At 34.2% G+C, this 24,310-nt stretch overlaps 1 protein-coding gene across 1 annotated transcript in view; it reads right to left on the minus strand.

The window, feature by feature from the left end:
* Nucleotides 1–24,310, minus strand: part of EFCAB3 (EF-hand calcium binding domain 3) — a 203,745-nt gene that overhangs the window by 175,913 nt on the left and 3,522 nt on the right. Inside the window, exons 3-5 of the mRNA XM_031965939.1 lie at nt 17,061–17,165; nt 16,040–16,093; nt 34–138 (exon numbers count right to left, since the gene is read on the minus strand). Coding sequence (XP_031821799.1) covers nt 34–138; nt 16,040–16,093; nt 17,061–17,165 — 264 coding nt within the window. The remainder of the gene's footprint in view (nt 1–33; nt 139–16,039; nt 16,094–17,060; nt 17,166–24,310) is intronic.

The raw sequence follows: 24,310 nt of genomic DNA on the forward strand, positions 1-24,310 counted from the left end.
TTATGAAGGGTACATGAAATCTGAAATACTTACCATCAATTGGAAGCATTTTCAAGAGCTCATCCTTCTCATCCTGAGTAAGAGCCACCCCCATGGAATCCAGAAGGTTGTCCAGGTTACTGACATCGACCTTCCTTCCTAAGGAACATCGTCAGTGTGAGAAATGAGAAGACAAGTCATACTTAGTGATTTTGGGTATGTGGCAAGCAACATTTATAACTATCACCATTTCCAAATTGAGTCTGAAAAATGTATATATACATAGCAAGATTTGCCCAAGTGTGTGTGTGTGTGTGTGTGTGTGTGTGTGTGTGTGTAGAGAGAGATTTCATGAAAGGAAAGAGAACTTGTTCTCTTATTCCTAGCTTCTCTGTGAGATATGTCTTTTTTTAAAATTTTAATAACTTTTTATTGACAGAACATGGCCATGCCTGGGTAATTTTTTACAACATTATCCCTTGCACTCACTTCTGTTCCGATTTTCCCCCTTCCTCTTTCCACCCCCTCCCCCAGATGGCAAGCAGTCCTATACATGTTAAATATGTCACAGTGTATCCTAGATACAATATATGTGAGCAGAACTGAACAGTTCTCTTGTTGCACAGGGAGAATTGGATTCAGAAGGTATAAATAACCCAGGAAGAAAAACAAAAATGCAAGCAGTTTACATTCATTTCCCAATGTTCTTTCTTTAGGTGTAGGTGCTTCTGTCCATCCTTGATCAATTAAAACTGAGTTAGATCTCTTTATTGAAGAAATCCACTTCCATCAGAATACATCCTCATACAGTATCGTTGTTGAGGTATATAATGATCTCCTGGTTCTGCTCATTTCACTTAGCATCAGTTCATGTAAGTCTCTTCAAGCCTCTCTGTATTCATCCTGCTGGTCGTTTCTTAAGAACAATAATTTCCATAACATTCTATACCACAATTTACTTTCCCATTCTCTAATTGTGGGCATCCACTCATTTTCCAGCTTCTAACCACTACAAACAGGGCTGCCACAAATTTTTGGCACATACAGGTCCCTTTCCTTCTTTATATCTTTTGGGGTTAAGCCCGTAGAAACACTGCTGGATCAAAGGGTATGCACAGTTTGATAACTTTTGAGCATAGTTCCAAATTGCTCTCCCAGAATGGCTGGATTGTTCCAATTCCACCAACAACTATCAGGGTCCCTTTTTCCCCCCCTCCAACATTCCCATTATCTTTCCCTGTCATTCTAGCCAATCGCAGGTGTGTGTTTTCTCAAATTGTCTTAATTTGCATTTCTCGATCAATAAGATTTGGAGCATATTTTCTTGGCTGAAATAGTTTCAATTTCTTCATCTGAGAATTGTCTCTTCTATCCTCTGACCATTTATCAATTGGAGAATGGTTTGATTTCTTATAAATTAATAATTCTCTATATATTTTAAATGGGGGCCTTTTCAGAACCTTTGACTGTAAAAATGTTTTTCCCAGTTTATTGTTTCCCTTCTAATCTTGTTTGCATTAGTTTTGTTTTTAAAAACTTTTCAATTTGATATAATCAAAATTTTCAATTTTGTAGTCAATAGTGATCTCTAGTTCTTTGGTCATAAATTCCTTCCTCTTCCACAGATCAGGGGGTAAACTATCCTATGCTCTTCAATTTATTTATAAAATCTCATTCTTTATGCCTAGGTCATGAACCCATTTTGACCTTATCTTGGTTACAGTGTTAAGTGTGGGGTCAATCCTCTTTCCCTTTATTCCAATTTTCCCAGCATTTTTTGTCAAATAATGCATTCTTATCTCAAAAACTGGGGTCTTTGGGTTTGTCAAACACTAGATTATTAAAGTTATTGGCTGTTTTGTCCTTTGAACCTAATCTATTCCATTGATCAACTAGTCTATTTCTTTTAGCCAATACCAGATGGTTTTAGTAACAGCTGCTTTATAATATAATTTTAGATCTGGTACAGCTAGGCCACCTTCATTTGATTTTTTTTTTCATTAATTCCTTAAATTCTTGATCTTTTGTTTTCCATATGAACTTTGTTATTTTTTCTAGGTCATCAAAATAGTTTTTTGGGAGTCCCATTGGTATACCTAAATAATCATTAGTTTAAATTACTTTATTAGTTTTCTTTAAAATTTAATATTTTTCAGTTTTAGATCGGGACTTAATTTGTGTGGAAAGTGTTTTGTGTTTTGCTCATAAGTTTCTGTTTTCCCTTGCGATAGATTCCCAAGTATTTTATATTATCATAGTTCTTTAAATGGAATTTCTCTTTTAACTCTAACTGTTGGGTTTTTTAGTGATATATAAGAATCGTGACTTTTGTAGGTTTTTTTATATCCTGCAACTTTGCTAAAGGTGTGGATTGTTTCTAATAATTTTTGTGAATCTCGGGGTTCTCTAAGTATACCATAATATCATCACAAAGTGATAATTTGGTTTTCCTCATTCTATTCTTATTCCAATTCCTTTCTACTCTTATTGAAATAGCATTTCTAATACAATATTAAAAGTAATGATGATGGAGAACTTTTTCCTCTGTCTTTTGGAAATGTTATAGTTTTCCCCATTTCATATGATGCTTACTGATGGTTTTAAATAGATGCTACTGATTATTTTAAGGGAAAAGTCCATTTTATTCCTATACTCTCACATGTTTTTTAATAGGAATGGATGTTGGATTTTATCAAATGCTTTTTTTCATCTATTGAGATGATCATATGGTTTTTTTAATTTGGTTATTAATTAAAATTATACTGATGTTTTTCCAATATTGAATCGCCCTGAATTCCTGGAAAAAATCCACTTGATTGTTGTTAATGGATAATTCCTGGGGATGATTTTCTGTATCTTTTCTAATTCTTATTTAAGATTTTGCTCAATTTTCAAGGGAAGGTGGTCATAATTTTCTTTCTCTGTTTTCAACCTACCTGGTTTAGGTATCAATTACCATGTCTGTGTTAAAAGGAATTTGGTAGGACTCCTTCATTCCCTATTTTTTCAAATAGTTTATAAACTTGGGGCTAATTTTTGTTTAAATGTTTATAGAATTCAATTAAAATCCATCTGGTCCTGGGAGAGTTGATTAATAGCTTGCTCTATTTCTTTTCTGAAATGGGACTATTTAAGCAATTTAATTCCTCCTCTGTTAATCTGGGCAGCCTATATTTTTGGAGGTAGTCATCCATTTCGCTTAGGTTATCAAATTTATTGGCATAAAGTTGGGCAAAGTAACCTCTTATTATTTCTTCAATTTCCTCTTCATTGGTGGAAAGTTCTCCCTTTTCATTTGTTAAGATTATTTCATTTTCTTCTCTACTTTTTTCTAATCAAATTTACCAAAGGTTTATCAATTTTATTGGTTTTTTCATAAAACCAACTCTTAGTTTTATTTATTAGTTCAATAGTTTTTTTACTTTCAATATTATTAATTTCTCCTTTTAATTTTGGAATTTCAAAATTTAGTAATTGATTGGGGGTTTTTAATTTGGTCTTTTTCTAATTTTTTAAGTTGCAAGTCCAATTCATTGATCTTCTCTTTCTCTATTTTATTCAAGTAAGCCTCTAAGGATATAAAATTTCCCCTTATTACCGCTTTGGCTATCCCAAATTTTGGTATGATGTCTCATTTTTGCTATCTTGAGGAACTTATTAATTTTCTATAATTTCTGTTTCCCCAATCATTCTTTAAGATGAATTATTTGTTTTCCAATTACTTTTGGTCTATTTTTCCCTAACTTTTTGTTGAATATAGTTTTTTTTATTGCATCGTGATCTGAAAAGAAAGCATTTACTATTTCTGCCTTCCTACATTTAATTTTGAGGTCTTTATGTCCAAATATATGGTCAATTTTTGTGTAGGTTCCATTTGCTGAGAAGAAAAGTATACTCCTTTCTGTCACCATTCAGTTTTCTCCAAAGATCTATCATACCTAATTTTTCTAGTATTCTATTTACCTTTTTAATGTTTTTCTTATTTGTTTTGTGATTCGATTTATCAATTCTGGGTGCAAAGATTAGATCTCCCACTATTATAGTTTTGCTGTCTATTTCTTTCGCAGCTCTTTCTTCTTCCTTTAGGAAGTTAGATGCTATCCACGGGGACACCTGTTTAATATGATTTGCTTCATTGTCTATGTACCCTTTAGCAAAGATATAGTTTCCTTTTCTCTTTTTAATTAGATCAATTTTTGCTTTTGCTTGGTTTCAGATAAGGATGGCTACCTCCTTTTGACTTCACCTAAGCATAATAGATTCTCCAGCCTTTTTACCTTTTTGTATGTTCTCCCTGTTTTAAATGTGTTTCCTGTAAACAACATTTGGGAGGGTTCTGACTTTTGATCCATCTGCTATCCCCTCTTGCATGGGAGGTTCATCCCATTCAATTTACAGTTAAAATAACTAATTCTGATTTCCCTCCTCCCAATTCCCCAGACTTTTTTTTTTCCCCTCCTTCCCCCCTTCCTTAAAACATTTCCCCTTGCATAAGGGGTCTCTCCCCGGATCCCTCCCTCCCCCTTTAACCTTCCCCTTTCTTGTCCCTTCCCCTTATTACTTTTTCCTTTTCCCCTCCCACTTTTAATGGGGGGCCCTTAAAACAAATACAATTTTTCCTCTTTGAGCCAATCAAAGGTTCCCTGTTCCTCCCTCTTTCTGTTTCCTCAGGAAGGTTTCTTTGCCTCATTGTCCATAGTTCCTTTTTTTGCTCCCCTTTTCCTTTTTCTAAACCTTAACCCTTTCCATTTCTCTTCCCTTTTTATGTTATATCAGTAAAATCAAATTAACATGTGGTTTTATGTATACCCCAACAGAATACAGTTCCAAGAGTTCCTTTTACCTTTTTCTACTTCTCTTGAGTCTTGTGGTTAGATCAAATTTTTTTGTTTAACTGGTTTTTTTCCCTTAGAAACAAGTGGAATTCCTCTTTTCATTAAATTTTCTTCTTCCATGGAAAAAAATGTCACTTAGCTCGAGTTTATTCTTGGCTGCATTCAAGTTCTTTTTGCCTTTGGAATATCAGATTCCAGGCCCGCAATCCTTTAATGTTGAGGTGCCAGATCATGGGACCCGTTGTGGCACCTCGATATTTGGGTTTTTCCTGGCGCTTGTAATATTTTTTCTTTAGTCTGAAATTCTGAAATTTGGCCACAATTTCTCAAGTCTTTATTTTGGGTTTTTTGGGTGTTCAATGAATTCTTTCAACACCTATTTTACCTTCCGTTCAAATTACTTCTGGGTGTTTCTTTGATTTCCCTGTAAAATAGTATCTGGCTCTTTTCATCTAATTTTTGGTGTCCATGATCCTAATTTCTCTCCAATCTATTTTTCCAGGTCTGTTGTTTTTCAAAAGTATTTGACAATTTTTTCCCAATCCTTCATCTTTTTTTTTCTTGTGATTCTTGTGTCTCAAATAATCAGTCATTTCTTTCTCAGTTCTGATTTTTAGTGAGTTATTTTCTTCATTGTTTTTACTTCTTTTGTATATGTTCAATTGAGTTTTAAATGAGTTGTTTTTTCTTAGTTTTTTTCCTTCCAATTTTTTTTTTTTTTTTTTTTTTTTAGTGAGATTTTCTTTTTCTTCCTTCTGTGTCCCTGAACTTCGGAAGTTTTTTACCTTTTCAATTCAATTTCGGAGTTGTTGCTCTCTTGCATAGCTTCTCTTTTCCTTTCCCCATTTTTCTTCTGTTCTCTTTTTGGGTTTTTAATTATCTCTTCTAAGAGCCTTTTTGTTTGGGACCAACAATTGTCTGGAGACTGTCTCTATTAGTCTCCAGGGTTGGCTCTCTTTCTGTATAGAAACATCAATCATCCTTTTGATTTTTTTTACTCATTTTTTAAAAGCCTATAGGTCACCTTGAAAGAGGGTTCCAGCTTCCCTGCAAACAATGATAGGGTATGGACGGGTAGCTTCCCGCCAGCCGGCTACAAAAAAAGCTGCAGTCTGGGTGCTTTTTGGAAAGAGTTCCCCACCTGGAATTCAGGTCTGCAGGACTGGGCTGGGAAAGGCACGCAAAAGAACCCCCATTGTGGGATAACCTCCCTGGGTCTAGACTCTGAGCAGTGGAGTTTAACACCCCAAGCCAAAATCACCCTGGGGCTGTGGGTTTGATGAGCAGTATGGCCCTGCAGGGACCGGAAGTGTTTCTGCCCCAGGAAGCACAGTCCTGCTGGGGAAGTTCTATTGCCCCAGGCCGAGCCCCCCTCTGTGCAGATTAGAGGCTTCCCCAGGGTATGTCCCACTCCCATGCAGATTTGTAATTGCCCCCTGCAAAAGCCCCAAACTTCAGGATGTAGCTACAGGGCTGTGTTACGGGTCTGCCTGAGTCACTTCCGGGTTTGAGTAGGTTACAGCCAGATCTCGTTAGGTTCTGGCATTTTTTAGAGTACCCTCTGTTTTAGGCTTTAATTTCTCTGCCAGTTTACTGCTTTGTAATCAAGGAGAGCAGTTAGCCTATAGCAGAGTCATCTCTGTAACTTCTCTAGCCACAGAGATCACCCCCCTCTTGGAGTGCTGAGAACACCAGCCTCTAGATGCCTGCACTAGCCTGTTCCTGACCCCTCAGGACAAACCAGTCCTGGCAGTCTTCCAGATTATCTTCTGCTGGTAAGTTGTATGCTTCTAATCTTCATGAATTTAAGCAGTGAAGAGCTATTTTTGAGGCTGAATTAAATAGTTGGTTGAGGGGATGAGAGGAGCTTAGAAATTCGTGTGTGCCTTCTCCGCCATCTTGGCTCCGCCCCCCAAGATATGTCTTGAGATAAAGAGCTATTTCCACTGGAAATAGCATGAAATGTGCTCTCATATCAACTTTGCCACTCAGATAATTAAGACAAAGTATGCTAGCTCACAAACAATAATAATGAAAAGAATATTTAGCATATCTAAAGCTTTAAGGTTTGTAAAGCACTTTACATGTTATCCCATTTGTTCCTCACAACAATCTTGTGAGAGGTAAGTGTTGGTTATTGTTACCAATATGAAATAACTACTTTTTTCCCACCAAGAGACTCCTTCCTCTAATCTCCTACAGAAATATCAAGTATTTCAAAATTAGTTTCCATGCAAAATGGATAATTTTTATTATATTAAATTAAAAAAAAATTTGTGTACAAACAAAACTAATGCAACCAAGATTAGAAGGGAAGCAGAAAACTAAGAAAAAATTTTTACATCCAAGGCTTCATTTCTAAAATATATAGAGAATTATAGAGAATAGACTCAAATTTATAAGAATACAAGCCATTCTCCAAATGATAAGTGGCCAAAGGATATGAACAAAATTTTCAGATGAAGAAATTGAAACCATCTCTAATCATGTGAAAAGATGCTCTAAATCACAATTGATAAGAGACGTGAAATTTAAGATAACTCTGAGGTACGTACCACTACATACCTCTCAGATTGGCTAAAATGATAGGAAAATATAATGACGAATGTTGGAGGGGATATGGGAAAACTGGGACACTAATATATGGTTCGTGGAGTTATGAACTGATTTAACCATTCTGGAAAGCAATTTGGAACTATGTCCAAAATGTTATCAAACATGCCCTTTGATCTAGCAGTGTCTCTACTGGGTCTTTTTCCCAAAGAGATCATAAAAAAAGGAAAAGGACTGACGTGTAAAAATATCTGTAGCTGTCCTTTTTTGAAATGGCAAGGAAATGGAATCTGAGTGGATGCCTATCAGTTGGGAAATGGCTGAATAAGTTATGGCATATGAACTGATGCTAAGTGAAGTGAGTAGAACCAAGAGAACATTATGCACAGCAACAACAAGATTATGTGATGATTAATTGTGATGGACTTGGCTCTTTTCAACAATGAGGTGATTCAGGTCAATTCCAATAGACTTGTGCTGGAGAGAGCCATCTCCATCCAGAAAGAATACTGTAGGGACTCAATATGGATTACAACAGAGTATTTTCACCATTTTTTGTTGTTTGCCTTTTTTTCTTTCTCAACTTTTGATCTGATTTTTCTTGTAAATGTGGAAATATGATTAGAAGAATTGCACATGTTTAACCTATACTGGATTATTTGCTATCTAGGAGAAGAGGTTGGGGAGAAGGGAGGGACAAAAATTTGGAACACAAGGTTTTACAAGGATGAATGTTGAAACTATCTTTGCATGTATTTTGAAAATAAAAAGCTGCTATTTAACCCCCTCCCCCAATACTTTCCTATTTTAGCTATTTTTCTTGCTAATATGTAGGTTTTTTTAAAAAACCTAATCCCCAGATTGTCTCCACTGACCACATATCCCAAATAATCATCAATCTGTCACCTTTAATGTTGTGATTTTTCCCCCTGATAGAGCAAATCACATCATCTGTCAAAATAGAAGAGAATATATGTCTCTATAATATATATGTATATATATATATATATATATATAGGTAAACATATATATGCATATATATATAGACAGATAAATAAATATATAATACTTGCTACAAAGACACAGAACCATAGTTATCTGTCACATGCAGATAGTGCAAAAGGGTCATCCAATAACACAAGTATCCAAATTAGATGATGATACATAGGGTAGCTATGTTATTGCTCTTCGGTAGTGTTTTCCATATACCTTTTATAAGCATCACAGAGTCAATCAACTTACTCACCTCTACATTTCCATAATCTGTAACACAAGGGGTAATTTATACTCAGTGGACATATTCTGGAAAGTCACAATGTAGGGGAAATTTTTTGAATTTGAACTTACAAAGTAAGAGCTTTTATAATTTGCTCTATCCTATTTTAGCCCCACACTGATAAGCAGACCTATCAGTCTCATGGATAATCACATACTCTTTATTACATTTTCACTAATTTGGCTGGGTGGTACAGTGGATAGAGCACTGAGACTAGAGTCAGGAAGATCTGAATTCAAATCCAGTCTCAGATATTTACTAGCTGTATGATTTTGGGCAAGTCACTTAACCCTGTTAGCCTTGGTTTTCCTCAACTGTAAAATGTAGATAATAATTGTATCTATCTTGCAGTGTCATTGTGAGGATCAAGTGATATAATTATTATAAAGCATTTAGGATAGTGCTTGGCAAGCTATATAAATGTATACATTCTCTTCCCTTCCTTTTCCTTTCTAGATAATTTCTAGCATAATTAGAATTCAAGTTATTGATATTTGGAAGTTTAAAAAAAAGGTATTTTCATCATCATCATCATCATCAATGTGTTGCTAGCATTTATATAGCACTTATACTTATTATGTGCCAGATATTGTGCTAAATGCTTTACAACTATTATCCCATTTGATCCTCACATCAGTCCTTTAAGAGAGGTACTAATATTATCTCCATTTTCAGTTGAGTTTGAAACTGAGGCAAAAAGTTGTTAAGTGACTTACTAGGATCATACAGCCAGTGTCTTAGGCTAGATTTGAATTTAAGTCTTCCTAGCTCCAGGTCCAACACTGTATCTCCTGTACTATTAGTTGCCATAATTTTATGAATTATTTATTTTTTGTATTCTCTTCTGCCCTCAATGCCACTGGCACTCAATATTTGCTGATTAATGTGGTTTTTGAAATATTTCCACACAATCCCAATCTGTCTTGAAGATTAATATGGCTAGAAGAGTGTCAAATTATTCAGTATCAGCAGGTAGCTCTTTTAGTAGATTCTCTAATTCTTTATTTGTGAGCTTGATTCTCATGTTTCCCAGAATGGCATCCAGATTATTGACATTGACTGTCATGCCTTAGGAAAGAGGGAAATAACAAAAGACAGGGATTCTTAGCCATATTTACAGATGTGATGACTACTACCTATGTTTGATCATTTTTATCTTTCAATTTTTAGTGAAATGAAAAAGCACAGTAAAATTCATTCAAATGTGCACAGAAGGATAGGTATTGATAAGGAAATCAGGCAGAAAATTTGTCTCTCTAATGCACATAAATGGGACCCAGTCAAAAGGCTGAGAAAAAGGCTATGGTTCAGGTTCCCATGCTTGGATTGCCATTTCCACTGCTACCCTCACAAAGACTTGTGGTTCCTTTCTTTACTCAATGCCATTAGATGGAGAAGGACCAGGACTCCAAACAGAGGCACAAAGAACAGTTTTGATCTTGTAGCCACATATAAACAAGCAGCACCTGGTTAGTAAGACTACTCGGTAAAAATAGGAAGCTCCTATATGGCTAGATAAAACAAGTTACCCTTACTCCATGTGGTTGTGGGCCTAGAAGTATATCTGAGCATCTTTCCTTAGTGTCCCTTCCCTCCATCACACCTCCCACATCAGCTGAGAACACAGGAAGTGTCACTTAAGTTGCATGCAAACATTCCTATTTACAGCTACAGACTTGACTGGGAATGTTCCTTTGAGAGTAAACACTTTCCCCCTTAAGTTAAGTCATAGACAGCAATGCAACATAATCTTGGTTAAATTTTTGGTAGAGGAATAAAAGTTATTTTGCCATAACCATGATTATTCAGCAAATATCCATGAATCTAATTATGGGTTGGGGAGAAATTGCTATATAATTTTCTTTTTACAAATTGTACATTTCTGTTTTAATGTGTTTTTTTAAATGTTCAAAAATAAAGGGGGTTTTGGAAGCAAGTCTGTCGTATAGATCCCTGAGGCCAGGTTCTATAATTTTCAGAAAATCAACAGAGATTGGTAAAGAAAATGATTATAACCTTGATTTCACATTAACTTTGACACTTTACTTGAATCAGAGAACCATTTAGACTATAACACAGGCATCCTGATTCTTCTGGTGGCGACTTACCTAAATTATAGATTTGTCAGGAAATAAATAAGCTAGAGTAGAAATAAAACTTAATAAATGTCATACAAATAATCTTATAAAGCAGCTTTCAGTTTTGGAAGCTTCGATTCCAAATGAAGTCCTTTCCCCCTTATTTACCAAAAAAATCTGGATTCTCTTACTATTTCCATTCTCTTTCAACCCTTAGTCCAAACAATAGCCTTTTCTCTCTTTTCTTGGTCACTGAAAAAGTGGTAATTCAGCTTTGGTTTGCAAGTTCTTACCTTGCTCAAGGAAAATGTTACCCCAGGCCCAACTAACTCTTAAAATTCTTAAAAAAAAAAAAAAGAAAGAGGGAAATAAAAGAGAGGAATTCTTAGCCATATTTACAGATGTGATGATTACCTATGTTTGAGTATTGTTATCTTCAATTTTTTAGTGAAACGAAAAGGCATAGTAAAATTCATTCAAATGTGCACAGAAGGGATAGGTGTTGATGAGGTAAAAACTCTTAAAAGTCTTTGAGCTGTGTTTTTTATAGTTCCTTAGGTCCTACAAATATCTCTCAACTGATTCCTTTTTATATTTTTAAAATCACTGTCTTCTCCTTTCCACTCATCCTGACATGTGCCTTCTTCGTGGACAGCTGGTGTCCAATTAACCAACAATTAGCTATGCTAATCACGGACTTAAGTGATTATCTTTGTTCATACATATAAACTTATATAAGATATAGAAAGTGTAATATTCTGAACACGGCGTCCAGAAATGTGTGATTTCAAGTAAGAAGCACTGACAATTGTTTTTTTACTACATAAATCAACATAATAAATATAGGAAAATGGGGCTTAAGATATAGTACTCTGAGTTTTGGTTGTATAAACATAAGACAAATAAATCTGGCTAATAAGTCAGGTTTGCTTGTGGTCATTGTATCTAAATTTTGTTATAGATAAATTTCTATATTAACTATATTTCTTCACTGAAGTCCAACTCTGATGCTTGTTTGTGGTGTGTAGGTGATCTTGTATTTTGGGAGGTTAATTGTTGATAGGAAGGCATTTTATAAACTTTAAAACATTATATAATAATGCATTATTAACTCAACTATGTTCCATCCTAAATCTTTATTCCTTTTTATATTAGATTACTTGAAAAAATAATAAATACCCAATGCTTCTACTGAAACTGACTTCTGTTTTTGACACTTTTACTGAAACTGATTTTTGTCAAGTTATCCATAAGTATTTATTTTTTTTTCCTGAAGCAATTGGGGTTAAGAGACTTGCCCAGGGTCACACAGCTAGGAAGTGTTAAGTGTTTAAGACCAGATTTGAACTCAGGTCCTCCTGACTTCAGTGCTGGTGGTCTATCCACTGTGCCACCTAGATGCCCCCATAAATATTTATTTTAATGGTCTTTTATCTATATTTTATATGACTATTCTGTAATTTTTTTGACAGTTAATCACATCCTTCTTCTGAATACTCTCTTTCTTGCCTTGGCTTATTTGACATTGCTTTTTTGGGGGTATTCTCCTATCTTTCTGACCATGTCTCAGTGTCTTTTGCTCAGTCATCACCCAACTACTGCCTATTTAGTATCAGTACTCCATGGAGTTCTGCCTAGGACTCTTATTCTCTTTATATTTTCTCTCCCTTGGTAATTTCATCATCTCCCATGAATTAAAAGGAAATTAATATTGTCAATATTATTGATTGCAATTGGGCAATTTTATATTGACAAAATTGGCAAAATGTAGATTTCTATGTATCCAACCCCAATTTCTATCTAATTCCTGTCTGAAATCCTCTACAACCTGTCTATAGCTTCTAGCTGCAGCACTGAGGTCTCAAACTCAACATGTTCAAAGCAGAATTGGTTAATATTTTCCTTGAATTAACCTTTCTTCTAAACTTTCCTATTTATATTGAAGACACCATCATCTCACAATCTCAAACTCATCCTTAAATCTTGCTTTTCCTTTACTTCTGTATCCATTCAGTTGCCAAGTTTTATAGACTCATCATAATATCTTCATAGTTAGATAGCTATCATTCTAATTCAGATCTTCATCACCAGTCTCTTGGGAAAGACTGTTGTGCTCCCTCAATATAGCACTGACAATTTTTATTAATTTATTAATATTTTATTTTATTATTAATTTAATCATTCCAATTAATTTATTATTAATTTATCATTCAAATTTTTTTCATATTAATGTCCTTTTTTGAACTTGTATTCCTGCTAAATTGATCTACTGAATTAAACACACCATCTTCTAATTCCATGAATTCACAAAATGCCCACATCTAAAAATATATCTTTCTTACCTCCACTTCTTAGTTTCTTTGTTTTTTTATTAAGTCTCAGATCATAGGCTACCTCCTCCATAGAGCCTTGTCTGATTTTTCACTCCATCCCAAATGCCAAGAGTCAATCTTTTTTCAAAGTTCCCTGTTTTTTATTTGCATATTATATTTTATGTTGTGGGGCAGTGGATAGGGAAGATTTAGGTTTAAGGCTAGTCTCTGACATATTCTGTTTAACTCTTATAATTATAAATTGCAAAAGAAGATATCTCTTTATGCAGAGAAGAGTTTTCTTATCTGGGCATTTTCTATACCAGTGAAATCACAGTTCCTAACCTCTATGTCCAGAATTAGATGCATGTTGTCTTGCCTCAGGGAGAGTATTTTCTCTTTGAGATAATAAGGGGGTGGTTTTATTTGAATTTCTTTATCTGTCTGGTACAGTGGTCTTGATACAATAGTTGTTTAATTAGTGTTTTTAATTGAATCAAATGAAATTTTGAATTGAATTTTGAAATAACTTTTTTTTTTTTCTAACTTTGAATTATTGTGCTAGAGCAGCAGAGTTTTAGCCAGGTGTTCTTTATTTTTCAAAAGTATGTTAAAGCAGAACTATGAGTTATAAGAATACAAGCAGTAAACTAATAAAGAGATAGGATGGCATATTTCTCCTTTTAGACTGTAAGCTCCTTGGAGGCAGGGAAATATTTCTTTATCTTTGTATCTTTCTTAGTACTTAGTATCATGGCCAGGACACAGAAGATGCTTAGTTAAATATCTTAGAATGTTTAAAGACTAATTACATAACAATTGGGTGAAACAAAATTGTAACATGTTGTAGGAGAAAGTATTGAAGAGGGAACTGGGAAATCTGAATTTGGATTTAGGTTTTGTTTGACATGGACTAATTTTGAGGTGCAGATTTCTTATTTGTAAAGCGAGGATAATAACATTTCATATTACCTAAATCTTACAGAGATTTTCCCCCTGAGTTTTAAAAAAAATTGCTTTTAATTTAAACATCCAAACAGAATCCAACTCATTAACAATCTCCTTTATAATTTTTGAAAAATAATCCCCTTGGAGCAGCTAGGTGGTGCAGTGAATAGTACCAGCCCTGACGTCAGGAGGTCCTGAGTTCAAATTTGGTCTCAAGACACTTAACCCTTCCTAGCTGTGTGACCCTGGGCAAGTCACTTAACCTCAATTGCCTCAGGAAAAAATAATCCCCTTTCTATATAATTAATATAGAAATTTATCTATAACAAAATTTAGATACAATGACCACAAGCAATAAGAGAATGAAACAACTCTTAAAAACAAACAAAAAATAACTACAGAACAAAGCTAAAGAGGCATGCTTCCATATCATAATGGGGATAGCAGTATTCTAAGGGATGAGTAGAAACATCTGACTTATGAGAGAGAGTTGTGAGGAAGTACTTTGTGAGGTGTGAAAGTACAGTGTAAATCTTAAATCCTTTTTTATTTTTACTTTTTATTAAAGCTTTTTATTTTTAAGACACATGGATAATTTTTAAACATTAATCCTTGCAAAACCTTGTATTCCAATTTCCCCCTTCCCTCTACTCCCCCCTCTAAATGGCAAGTAATCCAAAATATATTAAACATGGAAAAATATGTTAAATTCAATATATGCATACATATTTATAAAATTAATTTGCTGCACAAGAAAAATCAAATCAAAATGGAAAAATGGGAAAGAAAATAAAATGCAAACAAACATTAACAAAAATAGTAAAAATGCTATGTTGTGATCCAGACTCAGTTCCCACAGTCCTCTCTCTGAGTGTAGATGACTCTCTTCATCACAAGATCATTGGAACTGGCCTGAATCATCTCATTGTTGAAGAGAGTCACGTCCCATCAGAACTTAGTTAGTCTTGTTGACATGTACAATGATCTCCTGGTTCTGCTTATTTCACTTATCATCAGTTCACATAAGTCTCTCTGAAATTATCCTACTGATCATTTCTTAAAGAACAATAATATTATATAACATTCATATACCATAAGTGTAGAGAGCCAGAACTCTGGAGAAATATACTTGAAACAAGGTGTTAAAACTCAGAGGAATTGATGAGACAATGGTTCTATAGTTTACATATATACTTAGTACTTAGCATGGTGATATAATGGTTCTCTAAGTTCACACATAATCAGTATGCTGTAATGATGTAATTACAATAAGGTATATAAGAGCCAACAAGGACTGGAAGAGAGACAATCCATCTCCCACCATCCTGGTGGCTCTCCTGCCTCCTGCATTCCTCCACTAAAATCAAGGGCTATCTGAAGGTCCCCCAGAAAACTAGCCTGGACTCAAGCAAAGGAGACAGACTTTAAAGGAGATAATAAAGACTTTGGACTTTATTCCTGACTATTCTTATTGTGATTATTCTGCTGAAATCAAGGCCTATTCGGAGGACCTCCAGAGAGCTAACCAGAACATTACACATAACTTATTCAGCTATTCTCCAACTGATATTCAGTTTCCATTCCTTCTCACTATAAAGAGATCTGCTATAGACTTTTTTGCACAGTGGGTCCCTTTTCCCCCTTTAAGATCTCTTTGGGATATAAACCCAGTAGTAATACTGCTGTATCAAAGGGTATGCAGAGTTTGATAACTTTTTGAGCATAGTTCCAAATTGTTCTCCAGAATGGTTGGATCAGTTCACAATCCCACCAACAATGTATTAGTGTCTTAGTTTTCCCACATCCCCTCCAACATTCTTCATTATCTTTTCCTGTCATCTTAACCAATCTAAGAGGTGTGTAGTAGTACCTCAGAGTTGTCTTAATTTGCATTTCTCTGATCAATAAGGATTTAGGGCATTTTTTCACATGAGTAGAAATGGTTTAAATTTCTTCATCTGAAAATTGTCTGTTCATATCCTTTGACCAATAAATCCTAAATATAGATATGAATTAACATATTATAGCAACTTCTTATATGATTATTTTCTCACTTACCTTTTTTATCCTTCAAAGCACTCATTAATTTACTGAGCTCCACCATTCCATTTCCTGGAAGATAAAGAACAATTCAGACATAGAATAGTTTTGAAATTATGAAATATAACATAAAAGCTAGGGCCACTTCCCATGTTTTGCTTTATAAAGAAATTAATTTCCTTTTCTAATGAACATTAAGTCAAGTAGGAAAACCTGCTTGCTATGTGATAGAGGCCTTCACTGATAACTTATCCAGCTCCCCCTTTCTGGAATTCTCTTCCCTTTCCTTCTACCTAGACCAGTCCTTCCATTAGAGAACAGATCAATTTCTACCTTCTCTATGAGGCTTTTTCTAAAAAGCTTTAGTATAATTATCCTTATTATTTTCTCACTTATTCTGATTCTATCATATAGGATCATAGATGTGAACCGAAATCTTCAAAATCTGCCATGAATTCTTGTTTCCTGAGTACATTTTATATTTCAACTAAGCATTTTGTATTTATTGAGCACCTAATATGTTCTTAATACTATTCTGGGTACTGGGATAAAGTGAAGATGAGAGCATTACCCAATGAACTCCAAGAATTTCCTATTGTCTCTGGTATAAAGTATAAGCAACTTTGCTTGTCATTTAAAGCCCATCACAATTTGCCCCAAACTACCTTTCAAATCTCACTGCATGATATAATATGATATAGTGGAAAGAATTCTGGGTGAAGTCAAAGGATCTGGATTCAAATCCTGACTTTTCCATTTTCTACCTGTGTGATCTTAGAAAAAAACTTTATCTATCTGTGTTTGACTAATATGAAAAAGTGAAGGAGCTGGACTTGTTGATCATTGCATTCCCTGTTCCAGCTCTAAATCTATAGTCTATGATCCTAAGACATCCTTGTTCTATTTATTTTAGAATGGATCTTTCTAAAGGTTTTCCTGACTACTAAAGAATATTAAATAAATTAGCTCTAGAAGTTCTCACACATAAAGCCATTAGTTCAAACTCTTCTAAAGAGCTCAGTAGTATTTAAATATTTACCATCAACTGGCATTTCCTTCATTATCTCTTGACGTTCTTCATCAGTAAGTTGTATTCCCATTTTACTAAGGAGATCTTCCATGTAATTGGTATCTATCTTCCCACCTTAGGAGAGATAGGAATGGGAAAGGCAGAAAAATGAAAAAATATCTAATGATTCTGAAATGTGAAAAGTATGAATATTTGCATCTATATAATTATCCTTAGTTTTAGTATTAAAATTCAACTAATAATGTGACTTGTTCAGTTATTCAGAGAATTAGTAGGGGGCAGGGATCAAAAAAACTCATTCCCATGACAAGTAGTATGACATAGTGAATAGAGTGCTAGATTTGTAGTCTAGAAGACCAAGCCTTAAATTTCATCTTTTATTAATTGTGTAAATACAGGGAAAGGTGCTTAACTTCCTTGAGTCTCAATTTCCTTTTCTGTGGAACGGAGATAACAAGAGCCATAAGACAACATATTGAAATTTCTGAGATGTGGCCGAAGAAATCTTTATGGGAAATTTATATGTTTAAACATAAGAGGAAAAGGGATTGATGTATTAGGTGTACAACTAAAAAAAATTAACATAGAAGAGTAGTGAATAAAAAGACAAACTTTTCTTTGGTCAAAACCACTCCTCTTGAGCTAATGAAACAATAACAAGATCCTGATCACTTTTAATAGGGTGCTGAAAAATGTGTTATACTGTTTCAGTGAAAGGAATTCTTTTAAGCCCCAGAATTGCTGTTTTAGTGGCAGCAGCAGATTTTGCCTTGTTCAGTCAACCCCTGTGTTGTTCAGTCAGCTCAAAGCCTCTTTTCATAGCAATGTAGATGCAAAAGTATCTTTCCCCTCTGTTTTCTCTCTAAAGTAAGAATGGGAAGATGAGGTCTACATAGATATACCTAAAAGTTTTTTTCTTTTTTCAGTAGTAAAGAGTACTAAATAACAATTAGCCTTGGCAGTTTTTCACAAAGCTACAGGATTCAGATCTCTTCCAATAAGCTTCCACCAGCTGTTCCAGTCTTTTCTAAGTCAATTACTTAAGCAATGCTATTCTTATCAGTAAACTCATATATATATACAACTAAAAACTCAATTGTCTTAGCTGGGAGCCTTTATTTTCTATCCTCTGTTTCTTGTGACTTCCTCTGTACTTGGCTTACTCTTCAGCTTATATTTTTTCCTATAGCATTATTGCAGTATTCTATTCTACATTTGAGAATTTCTGTGATTCCAGAGCAGTTGTTTTTCATAGTATACCAATATATTTATCAAAGTTCATAATTTTCTTAGTAAGCACAATACTTCCAGGCCCTTTGGAAATAAAAATCTCTCAAACATTTTTGAAGAGTGAATGAAGTCTGATACTCTGATCTAATAAGATCATCTGGACTTCTGACAATGGTTATGGTAAATCCTTGGATGAAAACTGATGTGTTTCATCAGTAAATTACCTTTTTTCAACATTAAAATCTATTATAAATCTTCTATGAAATCGTATCACTATTTTGTTACATAGGTGAATTTGTTCATTTAACTGTTTTATAGTAGGCTCACTTAATTTCGGGCTGGTAGACATTATTTTTGCCCAATTTGACTAGCTAAATCAGGGATAATTTGGGAATGTCTGGCCTGCAGGCCATACATGACATGCAAAATCATTTGCTAAGACAAACGCTGTAGGCAGTGCCAAACTGCAGGCAATGATGAGGTAAAAGGTAGATACATATCTTCCCACTGCTTGGAGTTCTACAACTCCTATGAATGGTGTTATAAATATCCAAATGGTCCTTGGCTGAAAAAAGGTTCCCTACTCTTGATATAATCATTGTGCAAAAGTTATAAGCTCTTATCTTTGTTTTATCATGCTATAAAAATTAATTTAAAGTTTTGTTTGAATTTTAAAAATAATTAATTGAATGTTTTGGTATCCAGTCTTTGTATTATCTTACTAATAACAAGTGGTTTTTCTTCATAGTAATAGCTAGCAGTAGTTTTTTGTTTTTTAAACTTGGTCTTCTCATTGATCTTATAGCTTCAAGAAATCTATGCTGAACTGTAAAAGTATAACTAATAATCCCTTTAGCTGCTAGGTCCCTGTGAAGGTCTTTGTTTTTTTAAAGTAAAGATTAATAGTGTTGTAGCAACAGGTTGTCAGTTCTTGGTATTGTTTTTGACCACACTTTATTTTGCATTTTGATGCAACTAATCATTTTTTATTATGTGATTGAATGATGCATGAAATGCTTGACTTTCTGACACCAATAAATACTGGAATATCATTCTAACAGCCATTGAAATGTTCTTTTTTATAAGCTAATGGCACAGAACTTTTTCTGGAAGGAGGGAGTAGAAGATAATTAATATTTTTATAATGCCAGGCACTATGCTAAAAACACTTAATAAATATCTCATTTGATGCTCAAAACAAATCTGAGAGGTAAGTGCTATTATTATTTATCCCCGTCATACAAATGAAGTAACTAAGGCTGAGATAACTTAAGTCATTTTCACAAGGTCATACAATTAATTCAATGTCTGAGGCTGCATCTGAATTCAGTTTTTCCTCACTCCACTCCTAGTGCTCTAACCATTGCAACAGTCAGGATTTCCCAGCATCTGGCAGCTTTTACAAGAAAGAAAATAGGAGGGCCTGGAATACCATATTCCAGAAGGCAAAGAATCTGGTGTTACAATCAAGACTTAACTACCCATCTAGGTACAGCATCATCTTTCAGAGGAGGAATGGAGCTTCAATGATATAAGAGACTTTCAATCATTTGTATTGGAAAAAAAAGAACTAAACAGAAAATTTAATGTACAAACATAGGACTCAAGAGAAGCATAGAAAGGAAAATGGGGGAAAATATATATTATTTAAAGGTTAAACTATTTATATCACTAGATGGGAAAACAGTATCTGTAACTTGAGAACTGTATCTGTCACTAGGGCAGACAAAAGAGGAGCATTACATAGACAAGGGGTGTGATGGTGAATGGATTCTGATGTGATGACATCAAAGAAAAAGACATTAAGGGGTGGAAAAAGTCTGTACTGGAAAAAGAGGGGGGTATAATGGGAAAATTATTTCATATCAAGAGGCTCAAAAGATCTATTATAATGGAGAGGGAAAGAGGAAGAAGGTGAGCATTGCCTGAAGCTTGATTTCATCAGTTTTGGATCTAAGAGAGAATGACTTAATCATTCAGTTTGGTATAGAAATCTGTCTAATCCTGTAAAGAAATAGGAAGAGAAAGAGGAAAACAAGAGGCAGGGACAGGATAGAAGGGAGGGAAGAAACACTAGGGCAAAAATAAGAGAAGGGGCAGGGATGATAGGAGATAAGGTAGTAGTATCCACCCTACGATGGATAAAAATACTACTAAGAGAAAAGGGGAGGGGTGATAGGAAATAAAGTAGAGGGTGAGGTGGGTAAAAAACACAACTAAAGACAGGGTGGAAAGAACAAAAATATATACAGGGAGAGAAAATAGGATGGAAGGAAATACAGAGCTGGTAATTATTACTGTTAATGTGAATGGGATGAACTCTTCCATAAAATGGAAGCAAATAGCAGAGTGGATTAAAAAACAGAATTCTACAATCTGTTGTTTAAAAGAAACACATGTGACACAGAGACACACATACAGAATAAAGGAAAAAGTCTGGAACAGAATTTATTATGCTTCAGCTGAAGTAAAAAAAGCAGGGGTAGCAATTCTGATCTCAGATATAAGCAAAAGTAAAAATAGATCTTATTAAAAGAGATAAGGAGGAAAAGTATGTCTTGGTAGAGGGTACAATAAATAATGAAGCAGTAAGGATACTAAATGTATATGTAGCAAGTGGGGTAGAAACAGGCCAATTCCTAGCAAAGATTTTAAGCCAATTACAGGAAGAAATAGACAGTAAAACTATTCTAGTGGGGGACTTCAACCCTCCCCTCTCAGAATTAGACAAATCTAATCACAACTAAACAATAAAGAAACTAGGAAGATTAATAGGATCCTAGAAAACCTAGATATGATAGACCTCTGGAGAAAATGATATAGGGACAGAAAGGAACATACCTTTTTCTCAGCAATACCTGGCACCGAAACAAAAATTGACCATATATCAGGACATAAAAACTTCACAAACAAATGCAAAAAGGCAGAAATAGTAAATGCTTCTTTTTCAGACCACAATGCAATAAAATTATATTCAATAAAGGGCTAGAGAAAGATAGACTAAAAACCAACTGAAAATTAAACAATCTAATTCTAAAGAATGAGTGGATGAAACAACAAATCACAGAAAAAACCCATAATTTCATCCAAGAAAATGATAATAACAAGACAACATACCAAAACCTATGGGATGCAGCCAAAACAGTTCTTAGGGAAAATTTTATATCTCTAAATATCTACATGAATAAAATAGAGAAAGATAAAGTCAACAAATTAGATATGCAACTAAAAAAGATAGAAAAAGAACAAATTAAAAAACCCCAATTAAATACCAAATTAGAAATTCTGAAACTCAAAGGAGAGGTATATTAATAAAATAGTAAAATAGAGACTAAGAAAACCATTCAACTAATAAACAAAACTAAGTATTGGTTTTTATGAAAAAAATGAACACAATAAATAAACCTTTGGTTAATTTGATCAGAAAATGGAAAGAAAAAACCAAACCACCAGCATCAAAAATTAAAGGAGTGAATTTACCACCAATGAAAAAGAAATTAAATAATTAGGACCTATTTTGCCTAACTCTGTGGCAATAAGTCTGACAATCTAATTGAAATGAATGAATATTCACAAACATACAAATTGCCTAAATTAGGTCTACTTGTTCAGTGCCATACCAATCAAACCGCCAAAACATTATTTTGTAGAAGTAGGAAAAAAAATTTAAAATTCACCTGGAAAAACAAAAGGTCAAGAATATTAAGGGAATTAATGAAAAAAATAGAAAGAATGATGACTTAGCAGTTCCAAATCTAAAACTATATTATAAAATAGCAGTCATCAAAACCATTTGGTACTGACTAAGAAATAAAGTGGTAGATCAGTGGAATAGACTGGATGCACATGACACAATAATCAAGGCTTATAGCAATCTAGTATTTGATAAATCCCCAAATTTCAGCTTCTGGAATAAGAACTCAATATTTGACAAAAATTGCTGGAAAAACTGGAAAATAATGTCAGAAACTCAGCATATACCTACATATATCACAACCCACATCAAAAAAGGTTAAAATGGACACATGATTTGTGCATAAAGGATGATGATACCATAAACAAATTAGGAGAACAAGGAATAATTTACCTATCAGATCTTTGGAGATCTTCTTTGGAGAAGGGATGAATTTATGACCAAAGAAGAAGTAGAAAACATTATAAAAGGTAAAATGGACATCTTTGATTACATTAATTTAATGTTTTTGCACAAACAAAACCAATAGAAACAAGATTAAACGGGAAGTATAAAACTGAGAAAAATCTTTATAGCCAGTATTTCTGATAAAGATGTCATTTCTAAAATATATAAAGAATGGTGTCAAATTTTTAGGAATACAAGTCATTTCCCAATTAATAAATGGTCAAAGGATATGAACAGACAATTTTCAGATAAGGAAATTAAAGCCATCCATATTTATATGAAAAAATGCTCTAGATCACTACTGATTAGAGAAATGCAGATTAAAAAACTTTGAGGTACCACTACACACCTCTCAGGTTGGCTAAGATGATAAGAAAAGATAATAAGTGTTGGAGTGGATTTGAGAAAACTGGGACACTAATGTATTGCTGGTAGAGTTGTGAAATGATCCAACCATTCTGGAGAGCAATCTGGAGCTATGCTCAAAAGATTATAAAATTGTGCATATCCTTTGACCCAGCAGTGGCTGGAAAATCCAAGGAAATCATAAAGGAGGGAAAAGGACTCATGTGAAAAAATGTTTGTAGCAGCTTTTTTGTGGTAGCAAAGAATTGGAAAAGGAATGCATGCCCATGAATTGGGGAATGGCTGAATAAGCTATGGTATAGGAATGTGATGGAATGTTATTTATTGTTCTACAAGAAACTATCAGAAGGATGGTTTCAGAAAGGCCTGGAGAAATTTACTTGAATTGATAATTAGTGAAGTGAGTAGAACCAGGAGAACATTGTACACAGAAACAACAAGATTACATGATGATCGATTATGACAGACTTGGTTGTTCTCAGTGGTTCAGTGATCCAAAGCAATCCTAATAGACTTTGGACAAAAAATGCCATCTGCATCCCAAAAAAGATCTAAGGAGACTAAATGTAAATCAATACATGCTATGTTCACTTCTTTTTTCTAATTTTTTTTTTTTATCTCCCATGGTTTTCCCCTTTTGCTGTGATTTTTCTCTCCCAACATGATTCATAAAGCAATGTGTATTAAAAATAAACTGTTAAAAATCAATAACTCACACTTATGGAGAACTTCAAGGTTTGCAAATTTAGATGGTGGCAAAATGCAAAGATTATAGATGGTTATTTCTGAGAGGTTAGCCCCCAAAGAGAAAAGAGATATAGAATGATAGCTTGAGGCACATAGCAGGATCCCTAATACAGTTTACCAAGAAAGGTTAGAAAGGGAGAGTTTAGGGAAGTATGGTAGAAAAGAAACAAAATAAGAGTGGCTACCAGCTTGAAAGATATAACGGATTGTGCCTTTAAGTAGTGATTAGAACCAAGGAAGTTAAGACAGGAAGAAGGAAAAAGAAATAAAGCAGATGTTTCTGTTTTGTCTTCTGCACAGTTAACAGAGAATAGTAGGAAAAGAGAAAAAGGATGGCTGGCATAACACCACCAGGGAATATGCTTTGAATATGTCTTTGGAAACCATTTGAATAGTGTGTAAAGTTGAGAATTATTTGTGAAAATCAAGGACCAGTAGCAATGCTTTCTGTCACAGGAGATTGTCACAGGAAATTGTATGTAATCCCTTTGGGTAAGGAATATATATTATGAAAATTGCCCAGGAGTCAGGCATAATGAATAAAATACAGACTTAGCTTTGGCCAGTCTCAAAATTGGGCGATAAATAGGCAAATGGAATAATGGAATCAGGAATGTTCTCCCACATGAATGTGGGGAAAACTGCCTCAGGCTGTAAGAAAAGTAGGGAATAAAGAAGATGGATTTCATGTGGTGATTGATAAGAAAAAAAAAATAGAAAAAAAAAAGGAAATGTCTGCTATTTTAATGGCACATTGTCTATGTAAATCTGGGCA

This window comes from Sarcophilus harrisii, chromosome 4 (genome assembly GCF_902635505.1).
Source record: "Sarcophilus harrisii chromosome 4, mSarHar1.11, whole genome shotgun sequence".
NCBI classification, from domain to species: Eukaryota; Metazoa; Chordata; class Mammalia; order Dasyuromorphia; family Dasyuridae; genus Sarcophilus; species Sarcophilus harrisii.